Source organism: Pongo abelii, chromosome 15, assembly GCF_028885655.2.
Source record: "Pongo abelii isolate AG06213 chromosome 15, NHGRI_mPonAbe1-v2.0_pri, whole genome shotgun sequence".
Lineage (NCBI taxonomy): Eukaryota > Metazoa > Chordata > Mammalia > Primates > Hominidae > Pongo > Pongo abelii.
The window spans coordinates 26,404,343-26,422,755 of record NC_072000.2 but is presented as its reverse complement, the minus strand read 5'-3'; the positions used below and the strand labels follow the sequence as shown (position 1 = coordinate 26,422,755).

At 50.7% G+C, this 18,413-nt stretch overlaps 1 protein-coding gene across 1 annotated transcript; it reads right to left on the bottom strand.

The window, feature by feature from the left end:
- Positions 1–8,695: 8,695 nt before the first annotated feature.
- On the bottom strand, positions 8,696–14,081 carry REM2 (RRAD and GEM like GTPase 2). The gene is made up of 5 exons (XM_002824566.5): positions 13,844–14,081; positions 12,151–12,492; positions 11,827–11,900; positions 10,933–11,140; positions 8,696–10,550 (listed from the first exon to the last, which is right to left on the bottom strand). Exons 1-5 carry the CDS (start codon positions 13,944–13,946, stop codon positions 10,255–10,257), a joined length of 1,023 nt encoding a protein of 340 aa, XP_002824612.1. The 5' UTR covers positions 13,947–14,081; the 3' UTR covers positions 8,696–10,254.
- Positions 14,082–18,413: the final 4,332 nt, after the last annotated feature.

Genomic DNA, 18,413 nt, shown 5'->3' with positions numbered 1-18,413 from the left:
AAAGGAATTCCGGTCTGAGAAGCTGCATATCTGAATCTTCTAGCTTCAGACATCCTTTCGCCTCTCTAACTTTTGCACTTTATATCCAGGACTGGTTTGCTCTCTCGTGTGCCCTTGGTTGAGAGAGCTCTGTGAAAGTGAGGTGAAGCAGACCAACCAACTTAGATCATGTGGGAAGGTGGGTGCAAGGAAAGAGCTGATCAAAGATCACTTCAAAAAGTTGGATGAAGTCTATTAGTTGTTCAGATGATCTGCTCTCAAGAGCCCTTAAGGAGTTGGCTGGAGTTTCTGGAGAGCCATTAAGCAGTTATTTTTGAGAGCAATGGGTAGATGGATGAGGTGCCTGAAGACTGGAAAGGAGCCAGTCAGTGCCAGATTGTAGAAAGGAGAAACAATGACCTTGGAAATCGGAGACCTGTCAAACTTGCCAATGTTCCAGAAAGGATGAGAGTTTCAGTCAGCTTTCAGGCATCAGGAAGCCTACTTGCTTAGAATCAGTGGTGCTAAGAATTCGCCTCCTCAACTCCTGAGCATAAGCAAGCTAGGGGACTTCCACCCTGTAGCCGAGTGTCACACTCTGGAACCACACAGCATGGTTCAGATCCCTCTTCCCTCACAAACTAGCTGAATAAGCTTGGGTAAGTTACTTCACTTCTGTCACACTTCATCTGTAAAAAGGAAATGATAACACCTATCTTATAGGGATGTTGTGAGAATTCATTGAGAAAGGTTTAGAACTTGGCTTATTACTGTCCTCAGTATTTTCACTCCTCTGGATGCCTACTCACTCGATTTTCTAGCTGACTTCATTATCCCCAACTTCAGAGCTCAAGGTTTATGGGGAAAAGCAAGGGCGGTGCAATGGTGAAAATAAATCTTCATTTTTAAATAAATAAATTGTTCCTGCGCTAAAACCCCAAGCTTACAAGGTCTTGGGTCACACATAACTTGCCTAGTTTTCAGGAAAGCAAATCCCACAGCCCAATCTCTTTATGCTTGAGGCTCTGTCCACATAGTTAGATTTTAACCAGATGGTTTCGAAAAATCAAAATTAGCCCCCCTCCCAGGTGACTTCAAGGTACGTAACACCATTAGCTTTGTCTGGCAGAGGAAAAATACCAGGGCACTCTTGTTTTGTTTTGTTTTGTTTTGTTTTGAGACAGGGTCTGACTCTGTTGCCCATGCTGGAGTACAGTGGTGCCATCACAGCTCACTGCAGTCTCAACCTCCTGAGCTCAAATGATCCTTTTGATTAGCTGGAACTACAGGTATGTGCCACTATGCCCAGCTAAGTTTTGTATTTTTTGTAGAGATGGGGTCTTACTATGTTGCCCAGCTGGTCTTGAACTCCTGGGCTCAAGTGATCCTCCCTCCTTGGCCTCCCAAAGTGCTAGGATTATAGGTGTGAGCCACCACAACTGCCTGAGAGCACCCTCTGTTACCACCCTTTCCTTAGCATCTCAGCCTCCCCCAAGCACCTGTCTTTGTTGGTCTCCAGAGCCTAGCCCTACACTGGCATTTTCCTTTCTGAATAAGTATTTATTTATTTATTTATTTTTATTTTTTCTTTGAGATGGACTTTCGCTCTTGTTGCCCAGGCTGGAGTGCAATGGTGGGATCTCGGCTCACCGCAACCTCTGCTTCCTGGGTTCAAGTGATTCTCCTGCCTCAGACTCCTGAGTAGCTGGGATTACAGGCACGCGCCACCACGCCCAGCTAATTTTGTATTTTTAGTGGAGACAGGGTTTCTCCATGTTGGTTAGGCTGGTCTCGAACTCCTGACCTCAGGTGATCCGCCTGCCTTGGCCTCCCAAAGTGCTGGGATTACAGTCCTGAGCCACTGCACTGGGCCTTATGTATTTATTTATTTTTAATTAATTAATTTTTTTTTTGAGACGGAGTCTTGCTTTGTTGCCCAGGCTGGAGTGCAGTGGCGCGATCTCAGGTCACTGCAAGCTCTGCCTCCCAGGTTCACGCCATTCTCCTGCCTCAGCCTCCCAAGTACTACAGGCACCTGCCACTATGCCCGGCTAATTTTTTGTATTTTTTAGTAGAGATGGGGTTTCACTGTGTTAGCCAGGATGGTTTCGATCTCCTGACCTTGTGATCCATTCGCCTCGGCCTCCCAGAGTGCTGGGATTACAGGCGTGAGCCACTGTGCCCGGCTGGGCCTTATTTATGTATTTTTCTGAGACAGAGTCTCACGCTATCACCCAGGCTGGAGTGCAGTGGCATGATCTCTGCTCATTTCAACCGCTGCCTCCTGGGTTCAAGTGATTCTCCCGCCTCAGCCTCCCGAGTAGCTGGAATTACAGGCACCCACCACCATGCCTGGCTAATTTTTGTAATTTTTTTTAGTAGAAATAGGGTTTCACCATGTTGGCCAGGCTGGTCTCATATTCTTGACCTCAAGTGATCCACCCACCTTGGCCTCCCAAAGTGCTGGGATTATAGGCGTGAGCCACTTGCCCAACCTGAGTACGTATTTTAAATCAGCACAGGTCCTCTGCTTAAAGTCAAGTTATAATTTGAACACAAAAATGGAAAATCATGCAGTAAAATACTATCGCAGAGCTTCAATTGCCAATCTTTCCCCCAACCTTCCATCAAACAACAAAACCCAATAAAGTGTTACCTGTGAGTCCTATGGGAGGCATGTTGGACTTTGTAGACCATAACTTAAATTTTTATCTCCAAATGGTGCTGTGCTTTGAGAGTTTAGCAAGCTGCTTTGATGCCTAAATATGGAGCCAGGACATAGGTTGCAAAAGGCGTTACTACTTCCACTGCTTCTCTGTATAATGCTTGAGAAATTACAAATATCTTTGCTCTTTTATTTAGTCCTCATGACTTCGCTACAAGGTAGGTATTCTTCATTTTAGAGTTGGGATAGCATAGCTGAGTTCAGCAAACCAGACAGGTTAAGAGTGACTTCATCCACAGACCCCCATCCAGGAAACATCCTGAGCACTAACTGAAAAGCATTCAAGGGCTTACTGAATTTGCATTCACATCTGGAGTTTTCAAGGCCACTAAGCTGTGGAAACTTGACATCAGTATTCAAATAGATGAAAAGGGACCTTGAGCATATCCATCAGAGAGTCACCAAGATGATAAAGGCCTGAGAAGCAGTATGCTCTTGTCTGGCATTTGTGTCCTTTGACGACTGCACCATCCACCCAAATTTTGCTGCCTTCTTTATAGGAAGGGCCTTTTCCTCATGTGGTGGGCTGCCCACTGTTTCTCCTCTGTGCATTTGCTCATGTAGTTTGACCACAAGGAATGCTTTTCCTTCTTTCTCTCAACTATCTATAGCCTACATATCCTTTAAGGCCCAGTTTCTAAAATATGTCTTCCAAATTTACTGTTTTTTCCATTCAGAATTCCTGGAGCACATGAGGTAGCCCCCAGTTAGATAGAATGTGGTATTGTTTGCTGCTGTTTTCCCTGTTTTGTGCTGTGTCACCTCATCCATCTCCCCAGCTTAATTGTAAGCTATTTGAGGGGCAGAGATTGTGTCTTATTTGTATTTGTTTTCCCCATTGGGCCCAGCACAGTGATTGGCATATTGCAGATGTTTAGTACTTGAGAGAAACAAAATGTCTTCTAGCATTTGTGGATGAAAGAGTAAAATGTCCAGGAAAATTTACTTAGATTGATGTGGATTGAAACTATATTAGATTAATAAAAAGATGTGTGTGTGTGAACTTCCTGGGAGTGAGGGTTTAACCCAGAGGACTTCCACGTATGACCCTGGCAGTCTTTCAGAAGAGAAGAGCCCCTGTTCCAGTCTCTCTAGAGGACTCAGATGCAGCACGGCCTAAAAGCTCATCTGAAGGCAGAGGCCCAGAGTGGAGAGATTTCCAGATGCAGGACTCCCCGTTCCTCTGACCCTCAGGGGAGAGCACACAAAGTCTATGCTCTGGGCCAATGAGGGGGTCTTGTGGGCAAAGGGGAGTGGGAGTCGTAGGGGCTGGGCAGGGGCTGGTAAGGGAACATGGACTCCAAGACAAAATTGCAGTGGTTAAGAGATGCATGAGGACAGAAAGGACCTTACCTGGCATGGCAGCTCAGGTCCCGGTGCCCTCTGCTGACCTCTCACCCCAGCCAAGATCAGTGGCTCTACTTTGCCTTGAGAGAGAAAGAGAGAATGGCCTGGCTCTCAGAGAAGGCCTCACCTCTCCCAAGTCTGGCGGGAGCCTGGCTTCAGCTTCCGTCTGTTCTGAGCTATTCCCTGTAGGCGTCTGGAGGGAACACACAGATGGGTCGGGCTGATGGGACTGGTTGAGTTGGGGGAGGGAGGCTCGTGGTGTGTGGCTCCCCTCGTGGGGGAGGTCTTGCCATCATGGTCTTCCATACACGAAAGACATGTTTTAAGCTTCTGCCACATAAAAGGCACTGGGCCTTTCTTGTTCCTCACCCTCTTCTCTGGCCACATCTGACCATTGGTGATACTCTCCTAGAAACCCCTCCTCTGGCAGCAGTCACAACAGGCTCAATCCTAGTTCTCCCACTACCTCTTTGGCAGCTGCTTCCCCACCTTCTCCATCTATATATCCCCAGGATCTCCTTGTTCCCTCTTCTTTCTCTGGACCCGTGAGGCTTTGTTTTAAATTATTTTGTTTCTTTCTTTTTTTTTTGTTTTTTTGAGACGCAGTCTCACTCTGTTGCCAGGCTGGAATGCAGTGGCATGATCTCGGCTCACTGCAACCTCTGCCGCCCATGTTCAAGCGATTCTCCTGCCTCAGCTACTCCCGAATAGCTGGGATTACAGGTGCCCACCCCTGCGCCTAATTTTTGTAGTTTTTAGTAGAGATGGGGTTTCACTATCTTGGCCAGGCTGGTCTTGAACTCCTGACCTCATGATCCACCGGCCTTGGCCTCCCAAAGTGCTGGGATTACAGGTGTGAACCACCGTGCCCAGACTATTTTGTTTCATTTTTGAAGTGGTACTAAATGACACAGTTAAAAGTTCCAAAGGTAGGCCAGGCGCGGTGGCTCACGCCTGTAATCCCAGCACTTTGGGAGGCTGAGGTGGGTGGATCATGAGGTGAGGAGTTCAAGACTAGCCTGGCCAAGATGGTGAAACCGCCGTCTCTACTAAAAATACAAAAATTAGCTGGGCGTGGTGGTGGGCACCTGTAATCCCAGCTACTCGGGAGACTGAGGCAGGAGAATCGCTTGAACCCAGGAGGTGGAGTTTGCAGTGAGCTGAGATTGTGCCACTGCACTTCAGCCTGGGCGACAGAGCAAGACTCTGTCTCAAAAAAAAAAAAAAAAAGTTCCAAAGGTAGAAAAAGGGGATACAGGCTGGACGCAGTGGCTCAGGCCTGTAATCTCAGCACTTTGGGAGGCTGAGGCAGGCGGATAACCTGAGGTTGGGAGTTTGAGACCAGCCTGACCAACATGGAGAAAGCCCATCTCTACCAAAAATACAAAATTAGCTGGGTGTGGTGGCACATGCCTGTAATCCCAGCTACTCAGGAGGCTGAGGCAGGAGAATCTCTTGAACCCAGGAGGCGGAGGTTACAGTGAGATTGCACCATTGCACTCCAGCCTGGGCAACAAGAGTGAAACTCCATCTCAAGAAAGAAAAGAAAAGAAAAAGGGCATACAAAATGAAAAGTCAGCTTCCCATCCTGGTCTTCTCACCCAGTTCCCCTTCCCAGAAGCAGCCAGTACCATCTTTTTTTTTGACAGAATCTCACTCTGTTGCCCAGGCTGGAGTACAGTGGCACGATCTCGGCTCAAAGCAACCTCCACCTCCTAGGTTCAAACAATTCTCCTGCCTCAGCCTCCCAAGTAGCTGGGATTACAGGCATGTGCCACCATGGCCAGCTAATTTTTGTATTTTTAGTAGAGATGGGGTTTCATCATGTTGGCCAGGCTGGTCTCAAACTCCTGACCTCAGGTGATCTATCCACCTCGGCCTCTCAAAGTGCTGGGATTACAGGCATGAGCCATCCTGTGCCTGGCCTGTAACAAACCCTTTTGTGAATCTGATGAAATTCATGAACCCTATTCTCAGACACATGTATGACTACACAAATACATCAGATTGTATGTACCATTTCACAAGACGCAGACTCCATCAGTAGTCTGGGGTAAGGATCCCAGCCTGTACTGCACCTTCTCCCTTGGTATAATTATGGATCCCCTTGCAAAATGAAAATGCAGGGCTCCTTGTTCGAAGAATTTTAAGAACATAACAGCAGAACATTAAACTAAGCTTAGGGCCCTATGTGACTACACAGGTCACTTTTTCCCCTTGCTCTTCTACTACTATCTTTATGGTAATTATTCTCAAATCTGTTTCTCTTGTCCCAACTTGTTCTGAATTTCAGATTCAGCTCCAGAGGGCTGCTGAAACTCTATATAGACGTTCTTCTAGCATCTCAAATTCAGTGTCTCCAAAATGGAGCTCCTTACTCTCACTACCTCCTCTGCCCCCTTACTCCAAGTTCTGCACCATCCTCTCACCACCTACAACTTTTTCCTCTCTTTATACTCATCCACTAAGTTGCCAAGTCCCATTAATTCTGACGCTCAAACCCATGCCTCCTTCCTTTCCCACTGCCACCCCCCTCAGGATGGTCTTTCATTATCCTCTGTATGTATCACTGTTACTAGTCCCTAAACTCAGCTCCTCAGGACTTGCCTCTGCAGCTCCAATCCATACACACCTCTCCCAGCCTCCTCTTCCCAAAAGACCATCCTAATTATGACTTCCACATTCAGATACCTGCAGTGACTCTCCCTGCCTACAGAGTTGGACACAAACTCTTTTTCCTGGCATTTAAGCTCCTTTACAGTGGAACTCCAAACCTTCTTTTCCATGCTCATCTCTTACCCCTCCTCTTCATGTCCCTGAGGTTTCAACCCAACTGTACAGCCATCTGGTCCCTTAATAGGCCCAGTGTGTTTTCCTGCGTTTTAAAATTTGAGCTGCCTCTGTTCATGGTCTTCAGAATTTAGAACTTGCTTACTCCACTACAGCCATGTAATTTCTCTGGAACTTTCACCACAGCCACTGCACATGGCCCTGCCCATTGTGTCCCCGCATCTTGACTGCTGTCCCCTCTTTCTCTTCCTCCCATCCTTATTGGAAAGGGAGCCTCAGATGCAAAGCTGGATAAAATCACCATTAAGTATCAAGCAGAGCCGGGCGCGGTGGCTCACGCCTATAATCCCAGCACTTTGGAAGGCCGAGGCGGGTGGATCACCTGAGGTCAGCAGTTCAAGACCAGCCTGGTCAACATGGTGAAACTCCATCTCTACTAAATATACAAAAAATTAGCTGGGCGTGGTGGTGGTTGCCTGTAATCCCAGCTATTCGGGAGGCTGAGGCAGAAGAATCACTTGAACCCGGGGGGTGGAGGTTGCAGTGAGTGGAGATCGCGCCATTGCACTCCAGCCTGGGCAACAAGAGCAAGACTCCGTCTCAAAAAAAAGTATCAAGCAGACATGGAATCCCAACTCTGCTGCTTACTGGGTAACCTCAGGCAAGTTACTTACACTCTGTTTCTTCTACTGTTAAACAGGTAGTAACAACTTATATAGTTTTTTTTTCTTGTTTGTTTTTTGAGATAGAGTCTCGCTCTGTTGCCTAGGCTGGAGTGCAATGGCGCGATCTCCACTCACTACAACCTCCACCTCTTGGGTTCAAGCAATTCTCCTGCCTCAGCCTCCCAAGTAGCTGGGATTATAGGCACACACCACCATGCCCAGCTAATTTTTTTGTATTTTTAGTAGGGACAGGGTTTCACCATGTTGGGCTGGCTGGCCTTGAATTCCTGACCTCAGGTGATCCTCCTGCCTCGGCCTCCCAAAGTGCTGGGATTACAGGTGTGAGCCACTGCTCCTGGCCTTTTTTTTTTTTTTTTGAGATGGAGTCTCACTCTGTCACCCAGGCTGGAGTGCAGTGGCACGTTCTCAGCTCACTGCAACCTCTGCCTTCTGGGTTCAAGGTATTCTCCTGCCTCAGCCTCCCTGTAGCTGGGATTACAGGCGCCTGCCACCACGACCAGCTAATTTTTGTACTTTTTAGTAGAGATGGAGTTTCACCGTATTGGCCAGCTTGGTCTCGAACTCCTGACCTTGTGATCCACCCGCCTCGGCCTCCCAAAGTGCTGGGATTACAGGTGTGAGCCACCGTGCCTGGCCCTTTTTTTTTTTTTTTTTTAAAGAGACAAGTTCTCATTCTATCACCCAGGCTGGAATGCAGTGATGGCAGCTCACTTTAGCCTTGAACTCCTGGGCTCAAGTAATCCTTCCACTTCCTGAGTAGCTAGGACTACAGGTGCACTGCTTTTTTTTTTTTTTTTTGAGACAGGGTCTTGCTCTGTTGCCCGTGCTGCAGTGCAGTGGTACAATCACAGCTCACTGCAGCCTTAACCTCCTGGCTCAAGGGTTCCTCCCAGCTCAGCCTCTCAAGTAGCTGGGACTATCTGAATGACACCACACCCAGCTAATTTTTTGTAAAGACAGGGTTTTGCCACGTTGCCGAGGCTGGTTTCAAACTTCTGAACTGAAATGATCCTCCTGCCTCAGCCTCCCAAAGAGCTGGGATTACAGGTGTGAGCCACATGCCTGGCCAATTTTTATATTTTTTTTGTAGAAACTGGCTGTCACTATGTTTCCCAGGCTGGACCTTATATAGTCTTTAAGGAATTAACAGATAAAGTGTATAAAGTCCTAAGGATAGTGCCATTATTCATCTTATTATAACTACCCATGCTGGGACGGTCCCCTTGGCTCTTCCCCAGCTACAAGGACTCAGGAAGCATTGCAACCCTCTTTCCATCAAGTTCTGGGAGGCTGTGTGGGGTGGAATGGAGGCTGGCCCTCAGGTGCTCAGGTAGCTGTATTGTATGTCTAGGGGTGGTGAGGGGAGCTGCTGCCTCTGCTCCCTTTGTTCAAACTCATGGCTCAGGCAGCAGCAGGCGTGGGCGTCCCCAGGGGAGGCAGTGACAGTTTCAGTACTCACACGGGCTTTGCAGGTGACAGCTGGGGCTGTGGAGCCCTGCCAGAGGAGGCACAGACAGACCCCATCACGCCACAGCTGATGGGCTTCCCTGGTGGATGTGGGCCCCACTTGGAACCAGCCCAAGTCAAAGCTGAGTACCTCTGGGAGCTAAATGTAGCCTCTAGCCTGTTCCCTGCAGGATAGAGTGGGGTAAGGAGATAAGGCTCAGAGTCTAGAGATTTGGTCCCACTGTGTCACTAGTTTACAAATGACTTCTAGGCGGTCCCTGTTCCTCTCCAAGCCTGTTTTCTCATCGGCAAACGCACGAAGTGGACCTGATTATCTGTAAAGGCCTGTGGCCCTATGACATGGACTACCCCAGGCCAAGTCAGTTCCAGAGCCTCCTTAGAGAGTTAGGTTCCTTGCTCCTCTGGGCCTGAGTTTTCTGGTGGGTAATAGCAGTTTCCATCAACACCCATTCCTTCCCCAGAGACTCCAAGAAGAGAGTCAAAAGTGAACAGAGGCAGTACAAAAATTCTTTATTGAAAAGGGAAAGGGTGGCCCCTTTCTGGTGCCCCCTTGGCCCTGGCCAAAAGGGGTTGCCACTGCTCAGCATCTGAATGCAGAAAGTCTGTCCACCCCTTACCTTTAATAACCTTAAAGGGGAAGTGCCGTGGTGGACTGGTAAGTCAAGAGAATCCGTCTCACGAACAGCACTTCCAGGCCCTTGCCTTTAAGAACTCCTTAAAGGCAAAGTGGACACATGCCGCAGCAGATGAGAGCCAGAACGCTTTCGGGAAGGTCCCTGGAGGAAGTGTTTCCGTGTCTTTACCTTTAAGACTCTCTTAAAGGTGAGGCATGTTCACGCAGCGTACAAAGGAGGCAAACTCCGTCAAGGAGTCTACTAAGCACTTTTCCAGATCTCGCTTTTAGAATCTCTTTACAGATGAGGTGGCCAAGCGTGAATTAATAAAAAACAAAATACCTTGCAGAATTATTTTTCTTCCCGACCCAGCAGAACCCGCCCCGCTCACCGGCCACCTTCAGGTCTGCGTCCTCGCCTTCTAGGCGCCCTGAGGCCCGAAGGTCCGGAGAACGCGTGGGGGCGGGTGTGGAGGTGCCGCCCAGCGGCCCCGGGCCTCCCCTGGTGATCATACGGGGGCATCCTGGGAGTTTTTGGTTTCCTAGACGGCCTCCACCAAGGAAGCCGGACGGGGGCGGGGCGGGGCGAGGGGGCGAGCGGAGGGCGCGGTGACCATGGCGACCGCAGTGGCCATGGCGACCGCGGCTCAGAGCACCGAGAGGTCGTGACACGACCTGGAGCGCTGCTTGAAGAACTTGGCGTTGCGCGGCACCAGGTTGGCGAGGAACCTCTTGGCTTTCTTGGTGAGGCTCTCGCGGCGTGCGGGCGGCGCAGGGCCCTCGGGGCTGCCCGGATCGGGCCTCTGGCCTCCGGCGCGGCTTCGGCCCCGCCGCAGCCGAATCTGGCGCACCGCGCCCTCGAAGAGCTCCCTCGTGTTGTGGTGCAGTGCGGCCGACGTCTCGATGTGCTTGCAGCTCAGCGTCCCGGCCAGGTGGCGGCCCTCTGCAGGAAGGGACCGGCTCAGACGCCAGCTGGACTGTACGGGACCCGGGGCGAGGGCGGGTCTAGGGAGGGCCTGGGCGTGCGGTGGCAAGGGATTGGTACTAGTGAATCTTGCAACCGAGAGAACAGGGCTGAGCTCATATGATGGGTCTGTGGAGGTGCGAAGGAGAGGGAGAAGGAGGCCTAGGAGAGAGGTGAGGGGAATTGACAAGAAGGGATTCTCAGGGTCCTCGAGTGGGGCATTGGGAGTGTGCCCTTAGCCTGGGTCTGATTGCAAGTGAGTGCGTCCGCGATGGTAAAAAGGCCTTAGGGAGAAGAGGTGACTTGGAAGGGAGCGCATTCCCCTGAGATTGCAAGTATGGAATCTGTTCAGGATACACACCCTCCAGTGATACCTCCCGGGAGCGGGCCAAGTCGCTCTTGTTTCCAACGAGGATAACGGGTAGGTCGTGGTGCGGCCTCCCAGCCCGGAGCCGAAGTAGGGTCTCTGGAACTTTGGAGAAACTCCGTCGGTCGGTGACTGAGAAGACGATGAGAAAGGCGTCCCCGGTCTGAAGGCAGTGGTCCCGCAGCCACCCTCCTGCATCCCCCTGCAGACAGGCAGAGGAACGTTAGGGCTGGAGGCATAGGAGATCCTGTCCAGCACCTACACCTCAAAGAGGAGGAACAGGGCTGTGAGGAAGAAGCCACCTGCTTAGGACAGCAGAGCTAGTTAATGGCAGAATCTCCCTACCCAGAGTGTTTGTGGAGGAGGAAGAAATTAGTAATACGAGGATCCTAGACTAGGGTAGCCATCTTAATTTCTTAAGCTTAAGCTCTTGATTCAAAAATGAATATTATTCACACGTCTGTAATTTGGCCTCTTATTTCTACATAGTAACCTTTATGTCCAAATATTCAGAAGTCCTCACTTTTTTCCCCCTTCCCGGATATTCCAGATCCCTGAGCTCTTGTCTTGTCACATCAGATTCCTTCAGGCTGAAAAATGTATGGACGGAGTCAATTTCAGGGTGTCCAGCCTAGCTTGGAGCTGCAGGGTTTGTCAAATTCCCATCCTAAGTTTGCTCTGAGTCAGAAGATCCTGGAAAGACTGTGGCTCTTAACAGCCACGGGCTGTGGTGTGGGCCTTTGCTTTCTGAGGTGATATGAATGAAAGGTCAGGTTCCAGTACATGTGGAAACCAGGACCAGCAGTCCCACCAGCCTTCAGCCAGACTTTGCCCTTCCCCAGTTCTCCCAGCTTCATCACCCGCCTGCAGCCACATCTTAGTTCTCACCTGTTCCCAGATGTCATAAACGACTAGAGTCACTTCCTCCTTATCCACCACGATGCGTCTCTCATAGGTATCCTCTGTTGGGAAATAGGGAGAGGGTATAAAGTCCATTAGGAGGTTTCCCAACATTTGTGAGACCTGGTAACCAGGGACACCTCAGATCTCAGCACCAGGGAACCCCGCCCCTCTTCAGGGAGGCTGCCACAGAAAGCATTGGAAAAGCTTCTGTTAAGCTCTGTCCTTCAGGGGCTGCCCAGGTCATGAGCACTTCCTTTCCTGACCAGGGCCCCAGAGCCCCCTCAACCTCTGGAAGGCTTCCCCAAATACCTGGATTCTCTGGTTCATGAGCACTGTCTCCCTGGAGACCACCAAAAGTGCCTGCTAGGGTGCTCTTGCCCACACCGCTCTCCCCCACTAGCATGACCTTGAAGATGCCATCCTTTTGAGCAGGGGCTGCCTCCCCTGAGCCCAAGGAGTCAGATGAGCCAGAGGATGAGGCCTGAGGTGGCCAGTCAAGTTCATCTACAGCCTGGGCCCGCCGGAGCTGGTGCTTGTAGGGGACAGGCATACTGCCTCTTCGTCTGGGGGCCCCAGGGGCAGACGGTAACCCGCTCCGGTCCAACTCTGCCAACAGTTTCTCTGGCTTCTTTAGTAGTGTGGCATCTGCTTCTAAAATAAAATGGGAGGGCAAAGAAAAGGAAGCTATGAGTGGGATATGCTCAACCATATGCAGAAGGCTCAATCCAGGCTGTTCCAGTATCAGAGGCCGAGCTACACCCGCTTGATGACCATTACCCAGAAGGAACTGAGAATGTCTGGCCCGACCTCTTACACTAAAGTCTCCAGAAGCCTGAACTGGAGTTGACATGATAGCTTCTCCAATGCGGTCCCAACCCCAACCTATTCAAAACGTGCCCCATGCAGGGAAGGGACCTGAATGCAGGCTCACATACCCACTCACACTTTACACTGATACACAGGCACACTCCCAGACTAGGCCTCTGGCCCTGTGGGGTGGAGTTGGGGGAGGTTTGGGGAAGCTGCCTCTTTTTCCATCAAGAGGCCCTTCCTCCTCCTGTTTCCAGCGCTGGTAATCCCCAAACTGAGGAGCAGAGAGGATGACAAGCTGAAGCTGCTGCCCAGTGTCTGGGGAGTAGGTATAGCAGAGTAAAAAACTTTGTAGTGAGCTTCTTCCTAGGAAAGGGCCTTTGCTTTCTGAGATGATGTACGTGCTGGGTCTCTCTGGGTTCTCTGTGTGTGTGTGTGTGTGTGTGTGTGTGTGTGTGTGTGTGTGTGTGTGTGTGTGTGTGTGTGTGTGTGTGTGTGTGTGTGTGTGTGTGTGTGAGAGAGAGAGGGGCTGCTGCTTCCCGTGGCCCTGTAGGTGAGCATCCCTCATTGCGTGGTTGGGTGTGAGAATCCTGCATCCCTGTCTGTCCCTGTGAGTGGGAGAGAATATTGTGTTCATAGAGCAGTAGAAGTAGAGAGAGAGAGAGAGTGTGTGTGTGTGTGAGAGTGAAAGGGAGAGTGACAATGCGCGGGTCAGGGTAACTGGAGGAGGAACAACAGACACAACAAAGGGGGCTGGAGGGAGGCTGGAAATAGCCCAGGATCAATACTTGGCCAGCCGCCAGGGCCTGCAGCATCCAGAAGAACCCTTACAACAGTTCCCCGGGGTAGCTCCTGCCTGTGATTCCCAGGCTTGTGGGCTGCCCCTTTCCTCTCCCCTTCCTTCTTGCCTATTCCAGCCTCGGGAATGAGGCTGAGCTAGGGGCCATGTACCAGTTTCTCAAGCAAAGCCCTGGGAGTGCTGGGGGAGGGGGCATTTAGGCAGCTCTTCCCCTCCACCCTAGCCCAACCCCAATCCCTTGTATGAGCAGGGGTCTTCTCCACTTTCTCAATTGCTCTTCCCCTCTTGCTGACTGAGCTCAAGCTCCCTCAACCCCTAGTTCTGACCTCCCCACCAAAGCTTCAGCTCCCACCCGCATGGTTTCAGCCGGAACCTGCCCAGGTTAGCCCTCACCTGGTGTGGGCGTCCCTGTAGGGGAGGCCCGGCGGCTGCCAGAGGGGCAGAGTGCTGTGGTTTCTGTGTCCATGTCCATGTCTGTGTCCGGGTCCGTGTGCATCGGTGTGTGTGTGCGTGTGCAGCCCAGCAGCTTGCAGCACCCTCTCCCTCACTCAGCAGCACTGTCAGCTTTTCCCTTTAAATACCACCCCCCCACACACACACATGCCCTCCCCCCTAGACACCTGGGGAAATTGTCCCACCCCCTGATGAGGTCACACATGCTAATGAGCAGTGATGTCAGCGGGATTCCCTCCTTTCTGCCCCCCCTCCCTTTTCTTTGTGTCGCTTCCCTCTGGGAGCACACACACTGCAGAGCTTGGTTGAGTTACGACAGAACAGTCAAGGGGCAGAACAGACAAGGGTTGCAGGGGGTGTCAGTGGGTAAGGGAGCTCAGGGTGACAGAAGGCAGGGACCTGGGGAGGTGAAGGTCTTTCTCCAGCAGCCAGGACTATGCATCAGTTGTCTCTGTATTTCCAGACCCCTAGCCCAGTGTCTAGCCCAGAGAGTGTGCTCAGTGGCTGCACAGGGGCAAGAGGCAGAAAGACTAAAAGCTGGTCTGAAAGACAAAGAGATATAGGCCAAAAGAGGTGTGGGGACTGTGGAGACTGAGGGTCAGCCACCCTGCCACCTTTTCCTTCTCCACCCTGCCTCTTCTGGGCTAAGAGCCACAAAAGTACCCATTTCCCAGCCCCTAGGCAGATGCGGGCTCTGAGGAAGGAAATTCAGCTGCCTCATTTGGGCAGCTTCATTTTGCCACTAAGTTCAGGTAGGGGCAAACCATTGTGGAGACTCTTCCACCTTCTCTCCCTGCCAGGCCCACCAAGCCAACGATAATCAGAGCAGGAAAAAAGGGTGAGACAAAGCTAGCTATCTCAAACACGAGGTTCCCAATCTTAAGTGGGTGGGGAAGGGGGACTGCCAGCTACCCCCCAACTCCCCTACCCACTGTTAATGTTTTTTGGTGCAGCTGCCAGGCCTTCTGGGCTATGCAAGGCAGATACACAATGGGTGATGTCTGCCTGTTTGTAGGAAGCCCAGATAGCACATCTCTTTTACTGTTCTTTTTCTGCCTAGTTCCCTTTCCCTTCAGGTTCCTTCTCCTGCCCCTTTCCTTCTTGACCTCCTTCCTGACACCCTTAAGCTCCCAGACACACATTCTGATTTCCTTTCCTTGCCCCGTTTTTGCCAGATGCTGTGCTAAGTACTTTCTTGCATTATCTCTTTTCATCTTCTTGAGCCCAAGGCCCACAGTGGTAGGTGGGTGCCCTGTCCCTAAAGCAATCTTGCAGCTGGAAAATGGGAACACCAGGAATCCCACCCACATCTTTCCAGTGCCAAGGATTTTTCATTCCTACACTGTGCAGCTTTCCTTCTCTTAGTCCAACTGTCTCCTATTATTGGGAACAGTCTATATTGCAATCCTCAGTGGACTCTTCCAATGGAAGAGGCAAAGAATAATCTTGGGAACAATGTGCAGTGACACTTCACTTATTTGGAGGTCAGCTATAGGGCAACAGTGCAGGGTTTGAGGGAGCAGAAAGGACCCCTCAGCTGCTAAAATACTCCTGTGCTTTACTCACTGGGTAGATTCTCCAGTCCTCAGTCATGGCCTACTTACTTTTACTTTTTACTTACTTTTATTCACAATTGTAATGTGTCCATGTGTGTTCCTGTACTAGTAGATTAGAAACACATTTAGAGTAGCAAGTGACCCCTTATAGTCAGGGAGGCAACACCACACACACACACAAAATAACATTTAAAGCACTCATATGCATTTTTTAAGTGGTCTAAGGTCATTTAGCATAAAAGCAAATAGCTCCCTGTGCCCCTACTGTTACAATTTCAGAAGACACTGCTGGAGAAAAGCCATTGGTGTCTGTGAATGATCCTCAGTTATGCAGAAAATTATTATATTGCAGCTATGCTGAAGACAAGTGTAACATTTTAGAATGACTTCCTTCCAAAATGAGTATTTTTATTTTTTTCAGAGAGAGGGTCTCACCCTATTGCTCGGGCTGGACTGCAATGGTGCGATCATGGCTCACTGTAACCTCAACCTCCCGGGTTGTGCACTTGCCCGTATCCAGGCTCCCTCAAGAATGGGAGGTCCCGTGGAATGGTGGGACAAGGGTGAGATTTGGAACGGAGCCATGCCGCGTCTAAATCCACCACTTGGTAGAGACTGGGACAGTCTTCTGATTTCCCTGAAGCGCCTCCTGAGCTTGCAAAATGGGGTTTATGATGCCCATGGCCCAGCTCTGTTGTGCGGGTTCACTTTAGGTGATGAAGAATCTGGCATCATCAGGCACTCACTTTTTTTTTTGAGACGGAGTCTCACTCTGTTGCCAGGCTGGAGGGCAGTGGCGCGATCTCAGCTCACTGCAACCTTTGCTTCCCAGGTTCAAGTGATTCTCCTGCTTCAGCCTCCCGAGTAGATGGGACTACAGGCATGCACCACCATGCCCAGCTTATTTTTGTATTTTTAGTGGAGACACGGTGTCACCATGTTGGCCAGGATGGTCTTGATCTTTTGACCTCGTGATCCGCCTGCCTCGGCCTCCCAAAGTGCTGGGATTACAGGCGTGAGCCACCGCGCCCCATCCAGGCACTCACTCTCTAACCACCTAGGTGCTTCTGCAGCCTTGGGCTGTGTGGCTGGGGGGTCCTTCTCCCCTCCTAGTGAGGCCTGGAGCTTGGTTCAGGCCCGTGATTTTTTTTTAAATCTATTTATTTTGAGACCAGGTTATGAGACTGGCTAGTTTTTAGTATTTTTGGTAGAGACAGGGTTTCATCATGTTGCCCAGGCTGTTCTTGAACTCTTGGCCTCAAGCGATCCGCCGCCTTGGCCCCTCCAAAGTGCTGGGATTACAGGCGTGAGCTACCGCGCCTGGCAGAATTTTGTTTCTTGAGGACTGAGTTCTGGTATCTTTTCTTTTTCTTTGGAGAAGGAGTCTCGCTCTGTCACCCAGGCTAGAGTGCAGTGGCGTGATTTCCACTTACTGCAACCTCCGCCTCCCAGGTTCAAGCAATTCTCCTGCCTCAGCCTCCCGAGTAGCTGGGACTACAGGTGCATGCCGCCACACCCAGCTACTTTTTTGTATTTTAGTAGAGACAGGGTTTCACCATGTCGCCCAGGCTAGTCTCGAACTCCTGAGCTCAGGCAATCTGCCCACCTTGGCCTCCCAAGGTGTTAAGATTACAGGCGTAAGCCACCACGGCCCGGCCCTGGTATCTTGTTTTATCTTAGACTCTAGACTCTCATTCACAGCCTAAACCCTATCTCATGCTGAAAACACCTTCCACCTTCCCACCAAGAGCCTTGACGTGGGTCCCACACCGCTAAGACCAAGCACCTTGGATATTGGTATCTATATTGATGGAACTTTAGGTTGCCTCATTTCTTTTTTTCTTGGGCCCTGGTGGAAATAAACCTGAGTGACTGCTCCCCAGTGCCATCACTTGGGCAGACACTCTGTCTTAGTTTCTCCATGCCGCCTGTACAAGGTCAGTCCCCTATCCTGGCTAGCTTGGGGCTTCACTATGGCTGACAAGAGTATTATTACTGCCTACACCTCATACAGCACACAACCAGAACCTACAAAAACTCCTTTCAGGCCCACTGATCTATAAGCACAGGCCTCCTTAGTGAACTCTGCCCTAAAGTCCTCCTTCCAGCATTTGGAAGCATTCCACCATGAGGAGCAGTTTTACCTTAAGTCTTTGTCCACTTTCAGTTTGCAATACCACTAGGAGAGAAAAGGTCTGGATGAAGGGATGAAGATATCAGGCTGCAGGTATTTGAGGTGGGTATGGGGGAAGAGAAGAGCAAAGCAGAGGGCAAAGACCAGGCTATGGAGAGGCAGGGGAGGGAAAATCACTGCTTCACTATTTCCATTGGGCCTGATGCTGAGTGGACCCAGAATTGTTTGCATTTGGGAAGGAGGGCCCAAAGGGAGAACAGTAAGCAAGAACCAGGTTCTCCAGAGCCCTCTCCCCAGTCTCTGGAGAGGGTCTGCAGTGAAAGGAGCTCGGGTCTTCCCTGAGCCAAGGTGCCAGGGTCCCAGAACTGCACATGGGCCCACACCCCTCTCTGCTACTTCCTCAGGCTCTTGCTCACTAGGAGAGGAAAATTAGTGCTGGGTTTGAGGATGCTGACAGGGTGTAATCAACAGGGCCTCTCCACCAGGCGTGGGGCTAGGCTGGGTGATGGGCTCTGCCAGGTGTGGAGCTAGGCTGGGTGACAGGCTCTGCCAGGTGTGGGGCTAGACAAGGAGAGCCTGAGGGGAGCCTCTTTCCCCAGGGACTGGCTCCGTTAGGGAATTCCTCAGTTTTGTTCCTGAGGCATCACTCCCACCCCCACAGCTTCCTTCTACATCTTTTGCCTCAATCTTCCTTCCAAACTCTGGGGCAGCTTCTGTCACTTTGCTCACTAGGGGCTGGGTTCCAACACTGCTTGCGAATCATTCCCTCCATCACCCACCCCAGCTCTGCAGCTCTGGCTGCTGCTTGTGCTCTCAGGCC